Raw genomic sequence first — 26,842 nt, 5'->3', positions numbered from 1 at the left:
TAGGGGGAAGTGGAAAGGCACTATTATCAAGATATGTGATTACTTGCTCCGCTACCCATTTTTCAGCGACTTTCGACATTACAGAGAGAATACTTATTGGTCTATAATTATTTATTTCTGTATAGCTTCCAGATTTATAAATAGGAGTAAGTACTCCAAATTTCCATGCAGAGGGAAAAATTCCTTGTGTTATCGATATATTGATAAACCTGAGTTAGAGGTCCGGTAAATAATTCTTTATGAGTTTTTAAGAAAAGAGTATCTAATCCATATTGTGATATAGTTCTATATAGTTGATATAGTATATAATCCATATAGTTGGCTGCCATATTATCAGCACCACCCCGTCCCTTATTCGCCGCCCTTCACCAGGCTCCCGACGGGAGTGGGTGTATGAGAGAGAAGGAGGCGCTGAAACAGCCAGGGCTGGCGGCGTGTGATGAGGCGCACCTAATGTGAATAGAGCCTCATCACCGCCGCTGTTTAAATGCTGAGCGTGCGTTTCCTCGAGAGACCAGTCTCTTCCCTGTACATTCACGCCGGTGTCCTCATGGATCCAGGAAGGGAGTGTCGAGGAGGGACCGAGTTCCACACCCGCGAGACAGCGGACGGGCCAGGATGTCGGGCCGTATAACCCCCGGAAGCGCCGCGGGCCAAAGGAGGACGAAGCCGCTAAACGAAGCCGCCGCCCCTCGCGCCCCGGACCTGTGAAGGGAGCGCGTGCGACCGCCGGACTCCACCCCTTACCTGGACCCTTCCTTTCAGAACACTGCCCTCCTTCACAAACTCCGCAGCACGACGAGGACACCAGACCCCCTGTTTATTTTTGAACACTTAAACCCCTTTTGGACACTTTATTTTATTATTTTGTTTATTTTGTTTAATAAAACTGTGTCTGCCGTTTGCTCTTCCTGCCACAATATTTATAAATCCTTACACTCCTCACTACACTCAACGGCATATATGAGGAGTGTGAGGATTTATATATAGGAGAAACAAAACAACCACTTTATCGACGCATGGCTCAGCATAGATGTGCAAATTCTTCTGGGCAGGATTCGGCAGTCTTCTTACATTTACAACAAAAGAAACACTATTTTCACGACCATGAGGTGAGAATCCAAGAGAGGTGGTTTGAAAGAGCCGTAAAGGAAGCGATTCATGTAAAGGTGGAGCATCCCTCTTTGAATAGGGGAGGGGGTTTGAGACACCATCTGTCCCACGCCTATGATGCTGTGCTGGAAACGGTGCCATGACGCTGCAAGGAGAGATTGGAGTGCTCCGTTCGGAGAGTAGGAGGGGCACAATCATGAGCTGTAACACCATCTACTCTGGCATGTGTGACACAGACCAGAAGTAAGTATGTACACACTTGCGTCGCCGAAGCTCACCGGCACATCTTGTGCACAGAGTGTCTTGACATTATTCTGATGAAATCTGAAACAAATTGGGTAAAAAAAAGGGTGATTTCAAAGCATATTGAAAGTGACACACTTCCTGCTGACAGTTGGTGGCTGGGCGATCTTGCCTGAATTGTGATTAATATATCAGTATTTTCTATTTGGTTTAAAAACAAACAAACAAACAAAAAAAAGTGTTTCCTTAAAAAAAAATTGTTTTGAAGCGGTCATATGATGCGATTTCTTGTTTTCCTTTTCTTTAGTGTGTTATGTAGCTGTTTGTGTATACAATCTGAGTTACAAAGCTCAAAGTCTCCCACAAAAGGATTTATTCTATCTAAAAGAGAAGGCTCATCCAGACCGGGTTAAAACGCCTCCTTAAAACACGCCCCCACGTCTACGTCACAATGTGGAAATATTTGCATAATTCTGCCCAAATGTGACCCTGAACCACAAAACCAGTCATAAGGGTAATTTTTTTCTGAAACTGAGATGTATACATAATCTGAAAGCTGAATAAATATGCTTTCCATTGATGTATGGTTTGTTATGATTGGACAATATTTGGCCGAGATACAACTATTTGAAAATCTGGAATCTGAGGGTTAGGGTTAGGGTGCAAAAAAATCTAAATATTAAGAAAATCGCCTTTAAAGTTGTCAAAATTGTTCTTAGCAATGCATATTACTAATCAAAAATTTATTTTTGATATATTTACAGTAGGAAATTTACAAAATATCTTCATGGAACATGATCTTTACTTTAATGATTTTTGGCATAAAAGAAAAATCAATCATTTTGACTCATACAATGTGTTTTTGGCTATTGCTACAAATATACCCCAGCGACTTAAGACTGGTTTTGTGGTCCAGGGTCACATATGTGCACACAAAGAAAGAAGGCGTGGTTTCAGTATGCGCAGTAGTATTGATGCAGCAATGTCAGGGAGATGCTGTGTGTTTCTGTGTGAACGCAAAAGCATTTTAATTGACCTTCCGAAAGTAGATGCAATTAGGAATCATTGCTAAGATTTGTTTACAACAGAACAGCACAACCCAAATGTTTGAATTTGTGCAACGCATTTTATAGACGACAGTTTTGTGAACCTCCCAGAGTACAAGGCTGGCTGTGAACAAAGGCTTTTTTTTTCTAAAAAATAAAAAAAGGGTCAATTCCGACTTCCGATACTTTAATATAAATGTGTGTTGGAAGTGTGTGGAAGTCGTGGCCTAATGGTTAGAGAGTCGGACTCGTAATCGAAAGGTTGTGGGTTCGAGTCCCCGGCCGGCAGGGATTGTAGGTGGGGGGAGTGAATGTACAGCGCTCTCTCCACCCTCAATACCACGACTGAGGTGCCCTTGAGCAAGGCACCGAACCCCCAACTGCTCCCCGGGCGCTGCAGCATGGCTGCCCACTGCTCCGGGTGTGTGTTCACGGTGTGTGTGTGTGTGTGTGTGTGTGTGCATTTGTTCACTACTCACTGCTGTGTGTGTGTGCACTTGGATGGGTTAAACGCAGAGCACCAATTTCGAGTATGGGTCACCATACTTGACAATACGTCACGACTTTTAAAAAAAAAAAAACTTTTTTTTGTGTGCACACATCCACCCTATAATGATAAAAATCCACCCAGTGTTGTTTTTTAAATCCCTATTTTAAAATCCCCTTTCTCAAATCAGTGTGTTCTGAGATTCCCATCAGAATGACATAGTTCTGCACAAGCCGCTCCCACGATAGTTGATTGACAAGACCATCTTACCTTAGACCCGCCCTGAGTGAGCTGTGAGCTGTCCGCCATTGTGTTGACTCCGGTGCAGGGGAAGACAAGAATGTCGCTGATTAAGCAATTGAGGCATTTGTTTTTGAATGTAATAATGAACATAGTAGTCGTCATTTACTCCCATCATCTGAGCCGCTGAAGAAGCAGAGGATTAACGTTACTTTCATTTTTGAAGGGAATGCGCCGATCCCCGAATCCAATCTGCCTAAATGCATTTAAGTTCGTGTGAATCATTCGTGATCCAGCTTCATTTACAGAAGAAGTGAGTATAATGTTTTTTTTGCAAACCACCTTTCCTAATATGTGCTTGTTAGCTTAACCCCACGGAAGAGAGGGGCGGGGTGAGCAGAGCTCATTAGCATTTAAAGTAACATGGACTAGAATAGCGTGCTGAAAATAGAGCTGATTTTGACAGGGTAAAAGGGTGTTTTTTACAATACCATTGAGAAATTTTAACCAAAGCAGCTATGTTATAGACCAGGGGTCTCCAACCTTTTTTACACCATGGACTGGTTACGGTTCACCGGCATAACTAGTGCGCAAAGTTTACACGTTATGTGATATCCATTGAGTTCTGTTTCTTTCTTATTCTTGTGGCTTTAAATAGCTTGAATGTGTAAATTAATGTGCCAAATTAATCTGTGAATCACATGCCGAATGGTAGGGTCTGGACCTGGTCCGTATATCACGGATCAACTGCGATCCGTTTAAGACATAATAGCCTATAAGACAGATCAGAGCAATCTTTTATTTACTAATTTAACATGAAATCGTCAAATTGCTACTCCATATCAAATCGCATACAACGAAAATACAGAATAATTAGAACAATCATTTACGCACAATAAATAACAGAGTGTATATATATATATATATATATACACATTTTAATCAATTCATTTATTTTTACATTTTATATTTTAATCACAATCAATGAAGCTCTCTACACTACACGATGAATGTCTTACTTAAATTGTGCATACATTTCATAACATTGAGAGGATTCGGGAGCGTGATTCTGATTCGGATTACAATGAGAAGATTCGCAAGCATACAAAAAAAAAAAAAGAGTTACGGAATCAAAGAAATCACAAGATATGTCTGTGATCAGCTACACTGCTCAATGCTACAAATCACATAAATTGAAACTTCTGACGCTCTCCAGAGTGCAAACACTAATACGCACTGGAGAGGTTGTCAAATCTGTTTCCTCAATTATCCTCGAAGTCGTGGCCTAATGGTTAGAGAGTCGGACTTGTAATCCGAAGGTTGCGGGTTCGAGTCTCCGGCCGGCAGGAATTGTAGGTCGCTGCAGCATAAAATGGCTGCCCACTGCTCCGGGTGTATGTTCACGGTGTGTGTGTGTTCACTGCTGTGTGTGTGCACCTTGGATGGGTTAAATGCAGAGCACGAATTCCGAGTATGGGTCACCAAACTTGGCTGAATGTCACTTCACTATCACTTCACTATTACAGTTTAAAGTAAGGATGTTCTTGCTTTCATTTGAGGGCACTTTTTAATGCATAAGAAAATGGACATGTGGCATGAGAGCATGAGAACAATGTCAGTTGTGTGAGTCTCATGCTGAAAGCATGAAAGTTGGCAGCCCTAATTTAATTCGCTAAACTAAAATAAATATGAATAAAAACAAAAGCACAAAACTGCATTAGCCTATATTTTGATTACCCCATTACAACAGTCACTTTACAGCAGGGTTCCACAAATCTTTCCCTGGAGGGTCAATCTGCTGCAGAGTTTAGCTCCAACCCTGATCAAACTCACCTACCTGTGATTTTCTAATGATCTTGAAGACTCTGATTAGTATGCTCAGGTGTGTTTGATTAGGGTTGATTAAAAATACACTTACTTGCAGGTTTGAAATTCTACATATGACAAATTTGTTATTCAACAATAAATATTTTAGCAAAATGTATATTTTAGTCAGAATTGTTGTGATACATATGTTTGTTAACTGAAGTTTATGATGTTCTCGCATGGAGACTCGCATGAAGAAGGCTTATCCTTTCCTGAGAGCAAAACTGAAATATTTCAATGATTTTCTAACATTTACAGTTGGAGAATATACCCGTGAAATGCTAGCACAACACTATCTGTCAGCACAGTGCCCTCCACTAATATTGGCACCTTTGGTAAATATGAGCAAAGGCCCTGTGAAAATAAATCTGCATCATTTATCTTTTTGAACTTTCATTCAAAAAAAAATAATAATTCAAAGCTTAATATAAAGCTTGTCTCATGTTTAGGACCAATTGTGGTTAAACTACATTAACCATGTTTTTTTGTTGTTTTGGGGGGTTTTTTGTAGTAAAAACATGGTTAATTTTCATAAGGGTATTGCTTCATTATATATCACAAAAAAAGTTTAAAAAATATACACCAACTCGATATACCACCCAACCCTACCGGACAGTTGAAAACAATAATATAAAATGTCCTTTGAAAAACAAGCGATTAGTAAGAAGGAGGGAGGCAGCACATGAGTGTTTTGCTTAATACTTTGTTTGTAGATTTGTTGTTGCCGCTAGGAAGGAATAATTCTTTATCTACCTATTTCTACTTTGTTTGAAATGGTCCGTATTTTTGATTGCACTTATAATAATAGCCGTCGGCTAAGAAGGAGTCTGTGTCATTTGCATTACTCCCTTCTTGCACTTAAGTGCGAAGACTGCGAACTGTAGTTTCGATTTGTGCAATTGCCGTGCTATAGGCTGTTGGGCAGGGGTGATTCTAGGATTTTCATTTTAGGGGGGCTCAGCCTCCAGTGAGGATATAATAATAATAAAAATAAATACAAATTTTAAATTGACTAATATGGGTGGTATAGGCTACTAAACTTACTGTAGTATTGATAGGTATAATATTTCAGTACCAAATAAGTTAAAGTCTTCCTGATCTCTCACACACACACACACACACACACACACACACACACACCTGTTTACTGTACAAACACAAAATTTTAATGTTTGCATTTCTAGTACAAACCTCTTTCAAGTATGTAAACCTCTTTGCCACATGCACTGTAATATGTTTTATATTGAAAGTTAAATTTTCAAATGAAAATGGCAACATGATTGTCTTATAAAGTAGCTTATGCGATCATATGTGTTAAAGTCCCCCTGTAGTGAAAATCAAGTTTTATATGTTGTTTATTCTTCTAGTGTTTTTAATTTGCTTTTAGACAAACCATGTGCCAATCCATTAATCAACACCATTGCTGAGTATTTTCTCCTTAAAACTGTAGTTTCCCAATGGAAGACCCAGAAACGCCATTTGAAACAGCCCTCGGTTTGCTACATCACAAAACTCAGTAACCAATCACGTCAAGGGATAGATTCCTAGCATATCCCTCTCTCCATTTACACAAACGCGGCGCGCATAGAGATCATAGCATTGAATGCAAAATATGCCAATAGGATTACCAGCATAAAACCAAAAATAAAATAGAGCAAAAAACCATAGGATCCGTGGTTTAACGTGAGTTTAGAACCGCTAACTTGAATAATAACCCGCAGGAACAGTGTAAAAGTATCCCGGAGTCAGACCCACCTCTCCCGCATTGGCGGCTGCACTTCACTCGCATATGCTCGCGGGAGCGAATTAAAAGGTTACTTCACCCCAAAATGAAAATTTAGTCATTAATCACTTACCCCCATATTGTTCCAAACCCGTAAAAGCTTTGTTCGTCTTTGGAACACAATTTAAGATATTTTTGATGAAAACCAGGAGGCTTGCAACTGTCCCATTGACTGCCAAGTAATTACCACTGTCAATCACAGAAAAGTATGCAGACATTGTCAGAATAGTCCATCTCCCATCCGTGGTTCAACCGTATCGTTATGAAGCTACGAGAATATTTTTTGTACTAAAAAAAACAACAACAAAAAAAAAACTTTATTCAACCATTCGTTTCCTCTGCGTTAGCATAGCGCCATTTTGGAGAATATCCGCTGGACGCAAACTGCATAGGCTGTTCTGTGTTAGACTCACCTCACGTAGCTTCATAACGTTACTGTTGAACCACTGATGGCAGATGGACTATTCTGGCGATGCTTTTTATACTTTTCTGTGCCTTAATTGTTTGGCAGTCAATGGGACAGTCACTCAATGGGACCCGGTTTTCATCCAAAATATCTTAAATTGAGTTCGGAAGACGAACAAAGCTTTTACGTGTTTGGAACGACATTGGGGTAAGTGATAAATTACAAAAGTTTATTTTCGGGGTGGAGTAACCCTTTAAGAATCACAAACTTGCTGCATTCGAGTCTTCAAGGCATGTTGAGGACACAACATCATCAAGTAAGTAACTATAACGACTATTACAGTATCCACTATTATTGTCCGCTAGTAAAAACATAGTTTTATCAGTCATTATCCATGGATCAGGAGCCCTGGCTAGTGTGACTGAGTGGAGGCGGGGCTAAATTGCATATTATTAGATCTGTAGAAGAGGAAATTCATCTGCGCCATCTGCTGGACACTCTCAGGCATCCAGACCGCAGTAGTTATCATGCACCGATCACGTGAAGGGACAGCCAATCGAATAACCGCTTTGTCTGACGACTGTTAAAATATATATTCTTTTAGGGATTTTGCTCTGTCAGAAAGATATGGTTCGTGTGTTTTCTCCTGATTCCTTGTTGTGTGCGTTAATGACCAAAAGTAAGTGTTTCTTTATCTTGTATAGTGTTGTTAATGCTAATTAAGATTATTTATCGAGTTGTTTATATATAAGATTAGACAGATGCGCGGAAGACCCGCGACCCTGCACGAGCGATCGTTTATGTAAAGAGTTGGGCTGTATACCAAATATGTAGAATCGTCCTATTTAACTCATTAATGCGATTGTGAGATATTTCTGCCTAATTCAAATGCTAGTTAGTTCAGAAGTGTGGTTAATGTCACTTAATGTGTCTACTCACGTTTACATATGCTGTTAGTTTCTAAAGCTTATATGCTTAAAGATGTGCATTATGTCTATTGCTTTACAATACTGCATACAGTTTTATACCTGATCATTTACATGTGATAATGTTTTCCTGTTTGTTCTAAATCACTCAATTTATGTAATTCTATTTCTCCTTTCCTTGTTTAGACACACACACATATAGCCACACGACCATGCACAAGTTCGTATAAACCAATGTAACCAGTAAACTTGTTGGACATTAAAGTAAACTAACTGGAGTTCCTGTCTCCGTGTCCTTACTGACACTCCATGGCGATGACCAAGTATACTTAAGAACCAGCACACCTTCCCTACAAGATCCATGTATAGTAAAAGAGGCAAGGGTGCAGAATTACATTCAAGCTATTCTAAGGTATGATAAAATTATTTTCACAAGAAAAAAAAAACATTTAAATATGTAATTTTGATTATCAAAGATTAGTTTTAAGGGATAAAATTTCTGAGTACAGGGGGACTTTAAGGGCTTCATTTTCGCTGGAGGAAACAGCTGTGGTGTGATGAGGGGTGAACACAGCGAAAACTTAGGCTACAGTAACTAATTGCTCCCCCACACTGATAACAATTATTTTGTGGTGCAGTAAATACTACAGAAAAACAAATGTAATTTCTACATTAAATAATTTAGTTCAGGCAAGAATAATAATAAAAAAAAAAGTAAATTCAATATTAGTACTCAATTTAAGCTTGTAGAATTTAAAGTTTGAACTTATAAGTATATTTTACTTGGAATTGTTTATTATTTTTTACAAAGATTGTTTAAGTAAATATCAACGTCATGCTCCTTTTGTTCCCATCATGCACTTGGGCATGAATAATTAATACTTTTTTTTTTTTTTTTTTTTTTGCTGTTTTCAAGATGTATTTACACTGTTTTATGGTTGCTTTTGTTGTTAGGCTAAGTAACTTGCTGTTTTATGACATCTGGAGTTCCTTATTTTTACTCAAAATGACCCATTCATACTCAAACACTATTTACTGATTGTCACTAAACTGCTTGCTCACTGTTATAACTTGTTATACTTGGGTATAACACTGTTATACTTGCTGCTAGGAAGGAATAATTCGTACCTATTTCTAGTTTGTTTTTTCGTTATAGTCTGTATTTTTGATTGCACTTAATTATAATAATAGCAGTCGGATAAGAAGGAGTCCGTGCCGTTTGCATTGCTCCCTTCCTGCACTTAAGTGCGAACTGTAGTTTCGATTTGAGCAATTGCCCTGCTATAGGCTGTTGAGTGTGCAAATTAGAAGGCGCCCACAGTGACTGTAGACTATTTAAACTGCTTGCTCACTGTCATAACTTGGGAGAAGCGATTAGTCAGAAGAAGAGACACAGCTCGTGAGTGTTTTGCTTAATACTTTGTTTGTAGATCTAGCTGCTGTTTAAATTTATTACTCGCTGCTAGGCTAAGCAGTCGGCTAAGAAGGAGTCCATATCATTGGCATTGCTCCCTTCCTGCACTGAAGTGCGAACTGTAGTTTCGTTTTGAGCAACTGCCCTGCAATAGGATTTTGGGTGTGTTAATTAAAGGAAGCAACTGCTGTTTTTACTTAAGTGTGGTTTGACGGTAGAAAGGATGTAGGGCACCTTGTCTCAAAAAAATAGATTTATTGCCCCTCATAAAAATTCGTTAAATGGGATAAAGGGAAGTTTTTATTAAAGCGTTTTCACACACACATCAAGAAAAAACATTAAAGATACGCGTAAAACGTACAACGACTGTTTTTCCCTACAAGTCGAGACGTGCTAGTGTTGTTAAAAGAGTTTTAGGAAAAACGTAGAAAATAAAACAAAAAAGCATCTGACATGTTAGTTAAACAATACGGCAGTTTTTCTATCATTACAATTTAAAACTAGTTAGTTTGACAAAATTAAATAACAAAAGAAGAGGTGAGCGCGTTCGTTCATCTATAACAAAATGCATCGGACTCGTTATTTAAAACAATAAGATACATGTGAAAATCTATGCGCTTTTAAAAAAAGTTTGAGTTGATAAAAAATACAAAGTTAAATAACATAGATTTGACTTATTTTACCGTTGCGTGAAATAAAAAATATCAGACCGTTAAGTAAGAGAATAAGATACTTGTTAAAATCTTGTAACATTACAATTTAAAAGCTAGCTTTTGTCCCAACCTAGAAAATTAAAACAGCAGACTATTTTACGCAGCGTGGCCTTAAAAAAGGCCTTAACACACCTTACTGATGTTTCAAACACAGTGTGTGACAAACAGACCAAAGTTGTTATTCATTGATTTGAAGAAATGCTGATCAGTCCAGATCTGAGCAAATCAGTTTTGTAATTTGAATCAACTGATTAATTTAATTGGTCTCCAGAGAACGGTTCATTCACAAACCCGACTTTAATTAATCTTACAAGTTTCTGTAGTATGTAAGTGATTTTGACTGCTCCACTCAGCATTTACTGTATGACCATGTGCTTTAAGTTTAGAAGTGACTTATTCCATTACTTGAAAACATTTGTTTGAATCAGTCTGATGAATCCTTCACTGAATGAACTTGCAGAATCCACTGGAACAGATATTGAATCACTCTGCAAGACTATATTTGCATATTTCACATTTTTACTGGGTCTCAAAGTTACATCCCTTGGTGGGTCGTATAGGATGAAAATGTTTTTGAACCCTTGTCCTAATGTACAGTTATGTAATAAAGTGACAGAATTATCTTCCCTATTTTACGGGATATGTGGTTGTGGATCAAAGAAGAGCGCTCGACGAAGAAATAAAGAAACAGGAATCTTTTTAATCAGCTTCAACGCACTTAAACCATTAAACAACATTATCAAGCTCTGACGAAGACTAGGGGAGAACTCAGGACTTTTAAAGGGATCAATCAAACGAGGAAACAAGATAATTAATATAACACAGGTGATGAGAATGAATGATTACCTAATGACTGGAAACTAGAACAGGAAATACCAAATAAGGGTAAAAAGAAAACTTAAACAGAAACCAAACTGTTACAGTTTTCTGGTGATTGTTTTATATATAACATATACATTTAATATATAACATTTCTCATTACAATTTAATTACATTTTTTCTCATATATCTTACATATTTACAGATGCATTTATATTTTTTGCTCAGTGGGGTTCAGGCCTGGACATGTCAAAAAGTTCTTTCACATCACACAGTACACCATTATTTTATGCATCTTGGTTGCAGGTGTACTGTCACACAAGAACACAAAATGGCCTAAACTATTTTCACAAGGTGGAAGCACAGAATGTCACTGTGTAGCATAGTTTCAACAATACCAGTACCATGATTTAATTCTAGGGAATCTTTTCATCAAAGCAGGAAGTGAAAATATGAAGCTGATAAGCATCACTTTACATAGAAAACATGCTAAATAAAAGCGTAGTGCTCCCTCCCATCTGGTTATAAGGCGCTCGTCTGTTTTACAGAGGATTAATCAAATGTTGTTGATGCTCTGCAAACATCACTATGGAACAACAACAGGGACATAAACGGAGGTACTGAACAATTTTTTTTGTAAATACCATAATTTAAAAATGTTTAAATTTACATAATTTTGTTATTTCTTAAACTTATTAATGTTCATTAATAATTATTTTAATATTACATTTTTACCAAATTTTATTTATTTTTGAAAGTAATTATTTAATTATTTCTGCTAAGAATATATATATATATATATATATATATATATATATTAGGGCCGGGACTCGATTAAAAAAATAATCTAATTAATTAGAGGCTTTGTAATTAATTAATCGCATTTTAATCGCATATAAATATTTGACCTGAGAACAGTGAGAAGTAAGTTTTTTCATATGGATTTTTAGTATACCATTGAATAATGACTGAATACATAAGCTTAAGCAACAAAATATTGTTTATTTTTGTTCAACCAAGTCCAACAGACCAGTGCAATATTGCCATTAAGTGTAGCAATAGGATATTTAGAAATATAATGGCCTACATTTCAGAAATTCAGGTACCCTATAGGTAGGTATACCTTCTGTAAACTGTTTTTTTAAGTAAAACACAATACTTTCAAGTACATTCAGAACATGAGGTGATACTTGAGGCTCGATGTGCTGCGGTGATATGCAAATTCCTTGTTGCATAGCTTGCACACAACCATGCTCTTATCGACGCTTCCATCCATTCCTTTTTTTTTTTATAACAAAATTTCCCATCCACAGGGCCAACCAAAGCGGTCTCATCAGCTTCTTTGTCCATGTTCACTGTGGTTTGTTTTTGTCTGAACGCTAGTTGGTGCTCCAGTATAATCGGTCCGCCGAAACTCATCCAGTGAGAAACGTTCCGCGGTGCAAAAATAAGTGCGATTAAAATGCGTTAAAAAATGTTTACGCGTTATTTTTGTGTAATTAATCTAAATTAACGCGTTAAAGTCCCGGCCCTAATATATATATATATATATATATATATATATATATATATATATATATATCAAACTTAATTCAAAAAGTGAAACTTTATATGTAATGAACCTAGAATATATTAAAGTAAAACATTTAAAAAGTTTTCTGTTTTAATTTTGATGATTAGAGCTTACAGCTCATGAAAGTCAAAACTCCTGTATATATATATAAATAAAGCTTTTTTCAAAAAGTTAAACTTTAATATATTCTAGATATTTAAAATATTCTGTTTTAATTTTGATGAGTAGAACATACAACTCATGAAAGTCAAAAATGCAGTATCTCAAAATATTAGAATATTTACATTTGAGTTTTATTACATAATCATCCATACAGTATAAATTCCGGGTATCTCTTCCTCTTTGAAACTACAACAATGGGGAAGACTGCTGACTTGGCAATGGTCCAGAAGACAATCATTGACACCCTCCACAAAGAAAGAAAGTCACAGAAGGTCATTACTGACAGATGTGGCTTTTCACAGAGTGCTGTATCAAAGCATATTAAAAACCAATTTGACTAGAAGGAAGAAATTTGGGTAGGAAAAGGTAAACAAGCAACAGGAATGACCGCAAGCTTAACAATACTGTCAAGCAAAGCCGATTCAAACACTTGGGAGAGCTTCACAAGGAGTGGACTGAAGCTGGAGTCAGTGCATCAAGAGTCACCACGCTCAGACGTCTTCAGGAAAAGGGCTACCAAGCCACTTCGGAACCAGAAACAACGTCAGAAGCATCTTACCTGGGCTAAGGAGAAAAAGAACTGTACTGTTGCTCAGTGGTCCAAAGTCCTCTATTCAGATAAAAGTCCATTTTGCTATTCATTTGGAAATCAAGGTCTGGAGTCTGGAGGAAGACTGGAGAGGCACAGAATCCAAGCTGCTTGAAGTCCAGTGTGAAGTTTCCGAAGCCAGCGATGATTTGGGGTGCCGTAACGTCTGCTGGTGTTGGTCCATTTTGTTTTATCAGGTCCATAGTCAATGCAGGAGTCAATACCAGGAGATTTTCGAGCACATTATGCTTCAATCTGCTGACAAGCTTTATGCTTTATGCTGATTTCCTTTTCCAGGAGGACTTTAGCACCTGCCCACAGTACCAAAACTGCTTCCAAATGGTTTGCTGACCATGATATTACTGTGCTTGACTGGCCAGCCAACATGCCTGTCCTGAAACCCATATGGAATCTATGGGATATTTTCAAGAGTAAGATGAGAAACAGTCGATCCAACAATACAGAAGAGCTGAAGGCTAAATAGTGTATTTGTGCTAAAGGAGCCCCAACCAAGTATTGAGTGCATAAATGAACATACTTTAAGGAACTTGAACTTTTCTGTTTTGCAAATCCTTTTTTTTTTATTGATCTTAGGAAATATTCTAATATTTTGAGATAATGGATTTTTGACTTTCATGAGCTGTAAGCTCTAATCATCAAAATAAAATAATAAAATTAATAAAAAAAAACTTTTGAAATGTTTTACTTTACATGTAATGAATCTAGAATATGAAAGTTTTACTTTTTGAAATAAGTTACCAAAATAACACTTTCATTATATTATATATGTATGTATGTGTTTGTATGTATATTTATATAAATTTAGAACAATCCTCTACAAATCATACAGCTAGATAAATATGTATTTATAAATGTAAAATTAAAATAAAAAAAACCTACAACTTCTTTTGCATGATAAATACCACTATTTAGTTATTAATGAACATCTTTAACACTCAGTCCAGTGAATTTTCACTTTTCCAGTAAGCTGTTCCCCCTTTTTCTTTTCCGAAACAGGCAATCTTGGGATGTGTGCAGAGAAGTACCAATCATTCAAGATGAGCTGAAACCAAAGAAACAAGTGCAGTGTTTGAAATTGTTCTCGTGTGCCATTGTTGGTGTACTTGTCTTCGCCCTTGTTCTGCTCAGTAAAGTGAGCTGCTTTATTAATCACTGGCTAATAATTTTATAGATGATGGGATAACAGTTAAAGCGATAGCTCACACAAAAATTAAAATTTGCTGTTAATTCACTCACTGTAATAGATTACTTTTTAAGTTTTTATCTAAAACTGTGGTCCCTAGTTTTAAAAATGAAACTCAGCAGCTACTGTTTTTTGATAATAATAATAAAAAAGCATATCAAAGAACATAAAATGAATACCCGTGGCTCCTGACGGTCTATTGATATATCTAACAAGTAGTTTGTTTACGTAGCTAATCACCCAATGACATTCACAATTATATTATTAAAGCACCCATTAATTAAGTGAAACCTGGATGTCTAAAGCAGTGCTTCCCAAACCTGTCCTGGAGGCCCCCCTGCCCTGCACCTTTTGTATGTCTCCCTTATCGAAAACACCTGATTCCACTCATCAACTCGTTAGTAGAGACTGCAAGAACTAAATTGGGTGTGTCTGATTAGGGAGACATACAAAAAGTGCAGGGCAAAAGGTCCTCCAGGACAGGTTTGGGAAGCACTGGTCTAAAGCATAAAGTGAATAATAAAGTGAATAAAAATCAGCTCACCTTTTTACATAAAAAATATCACCAGCACATCGGTCTTCAGTCCGAGTCAACTGTTTCCTCAGTTCATTGACTCTTGGAGAAACTGGAGCGCTGAATGAGTTCGCAAAAAGAACAGCATAGGATCATATGCGCCTGTATTTTGGCTTATTTTGAATCAGAGTGACTGTCAGGCATGTCCAAAAGTGAGTTTTGATTTAGTAACTTGTAGATCTATGCTGCTTGAGCCACGAACTTTTCCAAATGTTCAGTCCGATTTGATGATCTGGTTCAAGTAGTTCACCAAAAAGAATCGGTTCAACAGAAAGATTCGTTCACAAACTGCTATTACTCTACTTTTAAAGCATTATGTGATTTAAACAATAGGTCTACATAATATTCACATAAGCTGTTCATAGTTATCGTATTGTATTAGTCCTACAGTTACAGCATAAGATTTTAGACTTATACTATTAACATTTTTACATAACATTTATTTTCTCTCACAATTATGACTTTTTTTCTCAGAAATGCAAGTTTATATCTCCTAATTTGGACTTTATAACTCGATTTAACTCAAAAATAGTGAGTTTGTCAATTCTGAGGGGAAAAAAAGCCAGAAGAGCCGGGGAAAAAGAGGATGACTAGGTGTTTTTCCTTATTAGAATTGTGAGATATAATCTCAGAATTGCGAGAATAAAGTGAGAATTTTTAAATATAAAATCAAATTGACCTTTTTTTTATTCTTTTATTCCATGGCTCCATAGACTGTCACCGCCACCAGATGGGCTCTGCCCACAAAAAACGTCATCCCTGTTTCGCATCTAACACTACACCACTATCTAATGTCAATTACGAGTGACAAGCTCTTGTAAAATGTGGAGATAATTTTGAAAATGACATTTAATCAATAATCCCTAATCTTTTTAAATCAAACTATTTTGTACCGTATCGGTGTAAAAAAGGGTGGAGCTAAACTCCCTGCAAAACATTAATGTTGAATAGAATCGTCACTATTGTGTGATACAAGGGGATAAAGCTCCTTCACTCGCTCCACTCTGCTGTACATGAGTGTTGGGCTTATTTACATTACAAAGTGCCCAAACACAAAAAACTATAATGGTGTATTTTATAATATATTCGGTAACATGAATCTGTGCTGCCCTGCCAGATTTTGCTACCTCCCATTAAAACAGTTGGTAGTAGGCCTACAATTTAGACAATGAAAAATGCTACCTGTCAAATTGTTTTTTAATGTCTGCCCCTACCACAACCCTAAACCTACCCTTACAGTAATGCAAATACAGTAATTATGTGTTATTTGCGGTTGTGGCTAGAAGGGGATACAGCTTCGGACAGTGTTCCAACTAAAAATCTTTTTTACTGTTGTACTGAAAAAAATCAAATAATATAAAATAATGATAATAAGTCATCTACATCTTGGATGGCCTGAGGGTGAGAAGATAAAATAACAGTGAATTTTAATTTTCCACTTTTCATTATCCACTTAGCTATTGAATATTACAAAAAAGATTGAAGATCATTTTTGTGTTTACAGACATCATTTCTGCTTTTGATAACATTTGGGAACAATCAAACTGAGATTATATGTTCAGAACAAAAACCGACCGCCCTACTTGGGATTGGCTTTGTTCTGGTTGGGCCAAGTGTTCTCCTTCTGCTAAAGAGCACATGGAAGTTCATTTTCAAGAGTGCAACCAGGCCCTCGAAATTAACTCTTTTTTGGGTAAGCAAACACAAGTGTCTGACATTTGTCCTGTCTTGTTTTTTGTTTTGCTCCCCATGTGCCTTCCTTGCCCTAGTTTCTCCCTCTATGTCCTTATTTGGTTAGTTTCCTGTTCTCGTTTAGTTCTCATGATTAGTTTATTAGTCCCCAGCTGTGTTTCATTAATTATCTAGTTTTAAGCCCTGTGTTTCCTTCTCGCCAATGTCCGGGATTGTTTGTCTTCACCCCGATCCATGAATGTCTTCCGTGTTTGGATTCCCTGTGAATATTCTGATTAAAGGATATTGTTATTTGAAGACTTCCTTGTCTCCTTGTTCCCTTTCTCCAGAGAAACGTGACGAGTGTTTAATGAATAGATTTATACTCTGTAAAAATGTTTAAATTGTTAATCAAGATTATTGGAGTGCGTTTTTATACAAAATTTAATGTTTAATTTAGTGTTTTACTTGTCGTTTCTTTGCGATGGTTTGTTACAATCACTTACTAGCAATTTCTTAGTGATTTTTTTTATATCCAATTTGGTCCCACTTTAAATTAGGTCGCCTTAACTACTATGTACTTCCAAAATAAGTACAATGTACCTATTGTGTTAATTGTATTGCAAAACACTTGCTGCCATTTAGATGGGATATGGATAAGGTTAGGGACAGGTTTGGTGCTATGGGTAGGTTTAAGGGTGGGTTAAGGTGTAAGGGATGAGTCAACTGTGCAACTATAAATGTTATTACAGAAAATAATTACAGATGTAATTGCATGCAAGTGTTTTTTTTTTAAATGTAAGTACAATGTAAAAACATGTACACCATAAGTGCATTGTATCAAATTATTAATTTAAATGCAAGTATATAGTAGTTAAGGCCACCTAATATAAAGTGGGACCTCCAATTTTGTTATAGGCAGCATAGATCCTGATTATGATTGCCGTAACCTTTCTGACTTTGATTTGACCTTTCTTCCAGGTTCTGTGTGTTGAGTTCCTGGTAGCACTGGGAACAGCAGTTCTAACAATAGTAGCCATGCCACACTTTGACATTATCACCAATGTGATGATCCTAAACAGCGTGAGCATCCTGTCCGCAGTGTTCCAGGTGGTCGCTGAGTGCCTTGCCAAAGAGAAAAAGTGGCTTATAATGCTCCCCATGTGCTCCATTTTATTAACCATCGCAGGTTATGTGTTCTTTGCAGTCAGTTATTTGGTATTCGAAAGTTCCTTAGAGATAAATATATCAATTGGCCTTGCCATCATTGGGACCATCTGTGTTTCTGTGAACTGGTGGGAGAACTACAGCACGCTCTTTGCTGTATCATTTCTAGACAACATTTCCAAAGACATCGCTCAGTCCCGTAACGTGGTCTGCATCATCTCCAGTTTGACGAGAATCCTGGTTACGTCAGCTGTGGTGGGAGCTTACGTTCCTCTGTCAGGTAGAGAATGGAAATCGGTCAAACTTGTCTTTGAAACAGTCATCGTTTCATTGGTGGTGATCCAGATTGTATCCTCTGCCTTGTGCCGCTGGTTTGTGGTTGTGGCTTGTAAGATGCACGCCCTGCACCGCAGCTTCGTCCTGCCCATGTACCTGGCCTCGATCACAGTTTTGGCAGTCTTTTTGGTTCCAACATCAATCAGGCTCCCAGATTCAAATCAAACTTCTACCTGTTTTGAGACCTTTCGGCCAAAATCCAGTGACACATGGCTGCATTTGATGTTGACGGATGCTATAAGAACTCTGAAAACCAGGGACATTGTGGTTAACGAGAAGATAGGGGGACTGACCTGTTTGGGCTTCTCTGCTCTGAGCTGGTGGCTGGGACTCATGCTCAGTACGGTTTACATCTGGTACCTGAAGATCCATCGAATAGAAAGAACCCAAGATCTGTTTGTGCGACGCATGTATGAAGGAGCATTTCTAGAACAGTCCATGTTGCTAAATACCCGTTTTGAAATCAGAAAGAGAATCAAGGAGAAAAAGTGGTAAGTGTTTTTATTTTTTAAGTATGGTTACATGTATCATTAATATATCAGCCAATATTAAATATTTTTATTTATCCATAACAAAATTTAATATTTAATGTTGAATGGTATTTTTTTACATTTATATTTTTATCTTATATATTATATAATTTACATATATAAAATGTATAAACCTAAATGTAAAATAATCATTTATTACCATCTATATTTCTTTGTCATCATCTAAATCTCACTTAAATTCTATCTTTAAACACTCTTTTAAACACTAATAATAATACATCTTGGTTACATATGTTGGTTATTAACTGGATAACATGATTATGTTGTTATTGGTATGAGTTATTCTTTTATTATTATTATCAGTGCATCCCTTTAAATCAACCCCTCTAAGTTAAAGCATTGTACACAGTAAATGTGTTCCTATTAAAAATGACAAATGAGATCTGTTTGATGTTATAGTTCTTTCTCCAAGGCATTAGTAAGATTAGAAGGAGAGCAAAATCCCCCACTTCTTAGAGGTTTCATCTGAGAAAGAGACCCCTGTATTTTCACATGTATCTCCTCTGGATTTTAAAAAGCATTCAACATCTAAATCTGTGCTCACATTTACCAAAATACCTGCAATTAAAATAAATCTGCAATAAAGCCCTATTTCAAAAGATCTCATCAGATTCTTCCAAAAACTATATCTGAGAACTTCAAGTCTGTTAAACAATGAAAGACTAAACTTTTCTTTGGATTTCTTAACATGAAATGACTTAATGACATAAATATTTAAAATGTACTCCTCAGTGCAAAAGAAACCATCAGAGTGTTTCTGTGTGCAACAATGTGGCACGAGACCTACGATGAAATGATGAAGATAATCATCTCTATGTTCAGGTAAACAGACTACACTTACTCAACTTCTAAAAAATTATTAATTTTATATATTAATTTTATATATATATTTTATATAATTATTGAATTGTAATTGCAAAATTCTTTTACTACCAGGCTCGATAAATACAGGCCCAAGACCAAGGAACATAGTGATGTCGAGTTTGAATTCCATATTTATTTTGATGATGCTTTCAAGGATGTCGATAATGGAAGGCATGCAAATGAATATGCTGAAACACTTGTTGATGTAATTAAAGAAGTTTACACGTAAGAATCCTCCTTCGTTATATCTGTTTATGTGCTCTGAGAACTTATGTGCAAGACTAATCTACTAATACTTCACATACATTAGCATTTTCATGGAAGAGGATCCATGTATATTCAAACAGAAGGCAGCGCTACCACGCCAGAAGATCATAAACACCCCTTATGGGGGTCGGCTGGAATACACCCTCCCTAAAGGCAATTTGATGATGGTTCACCTCAAAGACAAGACACTTATCCGTCACAAAAAAAGATGGTCGCAGGTAAGGTTCATGAAAAATCCAGTTAAAAAAAAAAAAACATACTTTTTTTTTTCTTTTTTTTTTTTATACCCACAACTTCACTAATCATCTGTGTTCGCAGATAATGTACTTGTATTACATTCTTGGCTGGAGACTTAACAGACAGTACTTCAAAAAGCTTAAGGCAGGTGAAGAACTGGATTACCTTGATGAGAAATTGAAGGTTGGTAGCTTATTATTAGACTTTCTACAGATTAATACAATATCAGCCAGAAATTTTGACTACAGCGTGTTTTTTTTCAATGCTCCCTAGAAAGACAGTGAGAACACATACATCTTGGCCCTGGATGGGGACACTGATTTCCAGCCGTCAGCAGTCATGCTGTTAATCGACAGACTTAAACTCTACCCAGAGGTTGGAGCTGCCTGTGGCAGGATTCATCCCACGGGCACAGGTTGGATATATTATAGCTACATCATGTGGCTTTTGGTCCTGTAGCAGTTAAAAATAAAACTGCATTCATCTTGCAGAATAACAATGTTTTGGTTGTACGTTGGATCTGCTCGAATAAATGTGGTCGTTCGTGGCACCAGAGTACACATGGAAATCTAAAAAGATGTCATCTAAGCAGGTGCCATTGTGTTTTGATTTACTGGAAACTTTGATGTTTTTAAATCAAAACACAATGATTGTTGATGGACCAACTGATGGACCCTTCTCATGTGCTCTATGAAGGATGCGAACCACTTAGGTCGCTTTCCAAGGTTCAGATACAAGTGCTATAAGAATTTTATTCCTTTGGCTACAAGATTTTTAAACTCTAATGTGAAAGACATAAGCACATGATTGGTCTTAATGCAGGTATCTTTTTACGCGGTCTATCTGTATTGGCCAAATCAAATTTCCCTTAAGAAATAGCTAAATGACGTAACAAAAGTTTACATTACAAGTCATTAACACTGGACGTTAAGACTGCTAGTCTGATAAGGTCAAATATTACAATGAACTTATGCTGATGCTAGAGAGCTGAATGACTATTTATCATTTCAATTAAATATATTACCTGTTAAGCAAGAAAAAACATTTCTGGGTTGCTTTTGAATCCTTACAAATCTCGGAGTTCTCGCCACATCTGAAAAGTCAAGCCAATGTTGATTCTGGTTTTATTATGGAATCGGTGACGCTCTCCCTTTTTGCGTGTAGATGCCGCTTTGTTAGCATGTTTTTGTTTTTGTATTTGTAAATGGTTTGAAAGATGGCCATCTTTTCACTTTATCATTAATAATTCATGAGAAGAATAATTATAATAAATAATAATAATAATAATAATAAAAGAATAAAATAATTAGAATGGAGTTGCAATAAAAATTATAATTTTAATTATTATTTAATTATTAAAAATAATTATTATGATTTTTTTTTTTTTTTATTGTATTCATAGCTCCGACAATATCATTATTGACTCTTGTTCATGATTGGCTCTTGTAAAATAAAAATTTTTTGGCAGGGTTCCCCTGATAAAAGTCCAGAGGCTAAATATCATGTTATTTGGGTTGCTTCAACCCGCGGACATGAAAAACATATTTTTCTTCTTCTTTAGATGTTTTAAGTCGGTTGGCAAACCAGCTTATGAAAAACATCCCACGGAAAGAATGTTAAAGTGGCCCGATTCCACAGGAAAACCACGGATTTGAGGCTGATTTATACTTCTGGGTCAGACATATGCCGTAGCCTCCACACCATAGGCTGTGCGTCGGTTTTCGTTTATACTTCTGCGTCGTTGTCCGAGTTGACGTGCAGTACACATGCAAACCGCTCGGGTGTGGTGACCCCTGCACTAGAGACTACTTATGCATAGATTTTAAGGGCGCTGAGTAGACTAATCAGGTCATTTCTTCACTATAATTGAAGGGCCCATGGTGTGGTATCAGAAGTTTGAATATGCGGTAGGCCACTGGCTGCAAAAGACTGCAGAACACGTGTTCGGCTGTGTACTGTGCAGCCCTGGATGTTTCAGTCTTTTCAGAGGAGCTGCACTCATGGACGACAACGTCATGAAGAGATACACAACCAAAGCCAGTGAAGCCAGCCAATATGTCCAGTATGACCAAGGTCTGCTTGAAGTTAACTTCTGACAAATTATATCAATTCAACTAAGACTAAAGTAATTCACCCTCTGTTGGTGTAATGTCAGGTGAGGACCGCTGGTTGTGCACTCTGCTGCTGCAGCAGGGCTGGAGGGTGGAGTATAACGCAGCATCTGATGCCTACACCAACGCTCCACAGGATTTTAAGGAGTTCTACAACCAGCGCAGACGCTGGGGACCCTCTACCATGGCCAACACCATCGACCTCTTGGGCTCAGGAGGACTGACCTCTCAGAGGAACAGCTCAATCTCAAAACTTTACATCTTGTACCAGATTATCAGCATGGCAGCTTCCATCCTGGGCCCTGCCACTATCTGTCTCATGATATCAGGTAAAGTTAGCAGTTTAGAAATATTTATTTGAATAAAAAAATAAATAAATATATATTTTGTGCTTGGATTTATTATTCTGTTTCAGCAGTATGGCATAAGGAAGATATGTTTTTACAGTTACATTTGACCAAAATATCTATTAAAGTGCTTTGTTTATATTGCAGGAAGCTTTGTGTTCATCTTGAATATGGATGAAAATATAGCCCTAGCTTTGGCCATAGTGCCCCCTTCTGTCTACCTCATCCTGTGCTTCAAACTGAAATCTGACACACAGATTAAAATTGCAGCAATCATGAGTGTACTCTATGCATTTCTCATGGCAGGAACAATTCTCTCAATCATAGGTAAAAAATTTTGTCTTTAAGTATCTTTTAGTTTGATCAGAAGTTTTCTTTTCAGTGTCGTTTTCTTTTCCAGTTGCACAGTAAGATTTTTTGAAAATAAATTAATACTTTTCTTTTGCAAGGATGCATTAAACTGATAAAGTTTAAAGTGACAGTAATTACATTTACATTATTAGAAAAAATCATTACTGGAGTAAATTAAAACATTAAAAGACATAAGGAGACAGTTCTTTTAAAATGTAATGATATCTCAAAATATTAAATTTTTGAACAAATAAATGCAGCCTTGCTGAGAATAAGAGAATCAAAAATATATATATAAAAAAATCTTACTAAAACTTAGGAATGGTAGTGTACATTAGACTTAGGTGCATTAGAAAATCTTACCATTCCCAACCTTTTGAAAGTACAGTAGCTGTATGCTTTAGTCCATCAATATTTTTAGACTGCACATTTTTTCTAAAAGATAGCAATACGATCTAGCCTATATCTATAATACTTTCTCTTCTCTCGTCAACTCTCATAGGTGATTTAGTGAAGCAAAAGACTTTTCTGACCCCCAGTGGTCTGTTCCTCATCGGCATGGTGGTTTTGTACATCATCACGGCAGCGTTACACCCTCAGGAATTCTCACTGGTCATCTATGGATTGTTATACTTCCTATGCATTCCCAGTGGGTATCTACTCCTAGCTATTTACTCCATAGTCAACATGAACAATGTCACGTGGGGCACTCGTGAAACCGGCAGCCAGACTAAAACTACGGCAGTCGATACCATCAAGAAAAAGGTCATGAATGCCACATGCTGCAAATGTCCATGCTTGGAATCTGAAGATCTGAGTGAGAAGATATTACCATCAGAAGAAATAACAAAAACTGAAAAGCCACAAATTCCCTTGGAAACACAAAGGTAAAAACATGTCCACACAATAGGACAATTTAACACTGACACTTCAGTCCATCTGTGAGCATTTTATTTTGTATCTATTGTAACTACGTAGAGGCGTGTTTTAATACTACAACTAAAACTAATACTGTATTCCTATGTATTGTAGGGAACATGAGTTCCAGCTTAGTCCTCATCAAAGTAAGTGTAACTTCTATAAATAGTTTCATAATATTCTATGTAGACTTATTGAATTTGACTACCATTAAAACTCATATGTTTCATCCAAAAGCTTGGATTGAGCATTTGCAGATGAAATCTTACGAATTTCCTTTGGGTGAATCTGCACTGCCTTTGGTAAGTCTAACTAACAAAATATTTGAAATTAATATAGCCTATATATATACACTGAACAAAATTATAAACGCAACACTTTTGTTTTTGCCCCCATTTCTCACGAGCTGAACTCAAAGATCTAAGACTTTTTCTACGTGCACAAAAGGCCTATTTCTCTCAAATATTGTTCACAAATCTGTCTAAATCTGTGTTAAGCCCGATTCGGACGGTAATTGTTTCTCAGGGGGGCGTAAGTTATTTTCACCATATACAGGGGGTAGTTGTTGATTTAATTGCCGTCCGAATCCAACTGCGGTCAGGTCAGCCTCCACTTTGAAAAACACAGTCATTCTAGCCGCCACGTTATTTTGTGTTGCGCGCATATACTAGGCCTTGCGGTAATAGCGTGTAAAAACTCAGATCAAAGGAAAAGTGATCTCTGGCATTCATTTATTAAGCCAGTTTCTTTGTCAATAATGAATAAATGAATGAATGAACGAATAAATTAATTTGAAATAAAACACATTTAAAAAACTGATCAAATGAAAATGACTTCAAATGTTGAGTAATATTAAATGTACAATTTCCAAATAATATGAAAATAACTGTCTCATGAGGAATAACAAAATAAAAGCATTTCATTAACTTGCATATAACCATATTTATTACACGGCTCTCTGGAATGCTTGATTCTGATTGGTCAGTTGGGACATTTGCAGGTTCGTTCTTTTCAAATAATAACCTCTCCAAAGTAATAACGCATAGCCGGTACTACTTGTATGTTTATAATCCCTCCGCGCCAAAAAAAGATTACCGTTTGGCGCCATCTTGTGACAAACACTGGACAACCACAATTAACAATGGAAAATTTCGACATTAATTTTAACATGTACGGTAAAAACAAAACGTTTGAACAGTGGATAGATTTGGACGATTCAAATGGCTCCCCAATTAAGACGAAAAAACGAAAATTGAACTACGAAGAACAAACAACGACAAGACACAGAGAGCTTACTGAGACTGAACTTGACAAAATAGAGCATGACAGCTACGAAGCCAACACACAAAAAAATACAGAATGGGCAATAAAACTTCTCAAAGACTGGCTAAAAGAGAAAAAAATGGAGACAGACAAGTATGAAGCAGAGGATCTTAATAAGGTATTGTATGTAGATGTTATAAATTGTCTTACTAACGTACATTCGTTTGAATGTTAGTCACGTGGTACTATATCGTTTCGCGGAAGAATAAACATGTTAATTTAAAACAAATATGCCAATAAAATGTTTCAAATTCATATTCATGTCATGCAGCATCTGACCAATGTGCTTTACAGCATCAAAATAAAATAAGTAGTAAATATAACAAAGTAAATAAAAAAGTCAATAAAGTCACAGCTAAAACCCCAATTACATAAAAAAAAAAAAATATATATATATATCTGTGGCATTGTGTCAAAAACAAAAGTGTTGTTTTTATTATTTTATTCAGTGTATATATATATATATATATATATGTGTGTGTGTGTGTGTGTGTATACATATGTATTATAATTTTATTTAAATAATATTTATTTATTATTTAGTTGTTTTTTTTTATTGTATTAATCAAAAGCAGCCATGTATTTTTGTGTCATAATAATGCATGTTTTTTTTTCCACAGTAATTTTTGGTCATTCTAACTTGAGCCTTTTGTCGCTGCAGATATGTCAACTGTATACTTTAAATGTTTTTTAACATGTCATGCATTTTATGAGTTGCTGATTAGATATTAAATATTAGGTTTTAATTCCTCATTTTTTTCACATGTTGCAGGATGAAATCGATTTCTGGAAAGAACTGCAGAAGAAATATCTGGAACCTCTTAAAGAGAATAAAGAACAACAGGAAAAAATCGCTGATGATCTAAGAGAACTTCGAAATAAGGTACGCAAAAGAAATATAGTATGTGGTCTTGTCTAAAGTATTTGCTCTGGAACAGTAGAGATCTGTTTCCATGCTGTTTTGCCTTACTTTTCCATACAGGTTACATTTGTCTTTTTCTTCTGCAATGCACTTTGGCTGGTGGCAACTTTCTTCCTTCAGGCGATTGGAGACTCAGTCTCCATAAAGGTCCCAAAAATCTATCCCAATGGGACTTATGACCCAACAGAAGTGTTTTCCGTAGATCCAATCGCACTGATGTTTCTACTGGGTTTTGCAGTACTGCTGTTAATGCAGTTTGTTGGAATGCTTTATCACAGGTAACTAAACATGCACACAAGAATCAAATCACAATTACTGATAAAGAGACGTTTTTTAATGGATTATGTTCTTTTGTTTCAGAATCTACACATTGATCCATTTTGTGGCATATGCTGACACAGAAATTAAATCTTATAGAAAGCAGTCACATCGGTCACATCAGGTGAGCCAATGGATCACAAACAAAATGATGACATTTTAAATGTTAGCTTTTTTTTTAATGAACCATGTCAATCATGTTGCACAGATCCTGGACTCAATCCACCAGCCTGAGACGTATGGGCCAGACACAGCTTTATGTTTTAAGAACCCATCTGTTAGGGCTATAACTTCAGTATAA

General features: G+C 36.5%; 1 protein-coding gene across 1 annotated transcript; it reads left to right on the top strand.

The window, feature by feature from the left end:
• Positions 1-1,252: 1,252 nt before the first annotated feature.
• On the top strand, positions 1,253-26,842 carry LOC306843027 (chitin synthase chs-1-like; the record flags this gene model as incomplete). Its single annotated transcript, XM_079374267.1, has 17 exons — positions 1,253-1,356; positions 14,398-14,533; positions 16,663-16,851; positions 17,811-18,820; positions 19,616-19,705; positions 19,820-19,972; positions 20,058-20,232; positions 20,333-20,434; positions 20,525-20,666; positions 22,124-22,324; positions 22,407-22,691; positions 22,857-23,036; positions 23,563-23,825; positions 26,074-26,184; positions 26,284-26,501; positions 26,584-26,665; positions 26,750-26,842. The coding sequence occupies 17 exons, from the start codon at positions 1,253-1,255 to the stop codon at positions 26,840-26,842; spliced, it is 3,534 nt and encodes a 1,177-aa protein (XP_079230393.1).

Source organism: Barbus barbus (genome assembly GCF_936440315.1).
Source record: "Barbus barbus genome assembly, chromosome: 23".
Taxonomy (NCBI): domain Eukaryota; kingdom Metazoa; phylum Chordata; class Actinopteri; order Cypriniformes; family Cyprinidae; genus Barbus; species Barbus barbus.
Note: the sequence above shows the minus strand (reverse complement) of the source record. Positions and strands in the feature narration are given on the sequence as shown.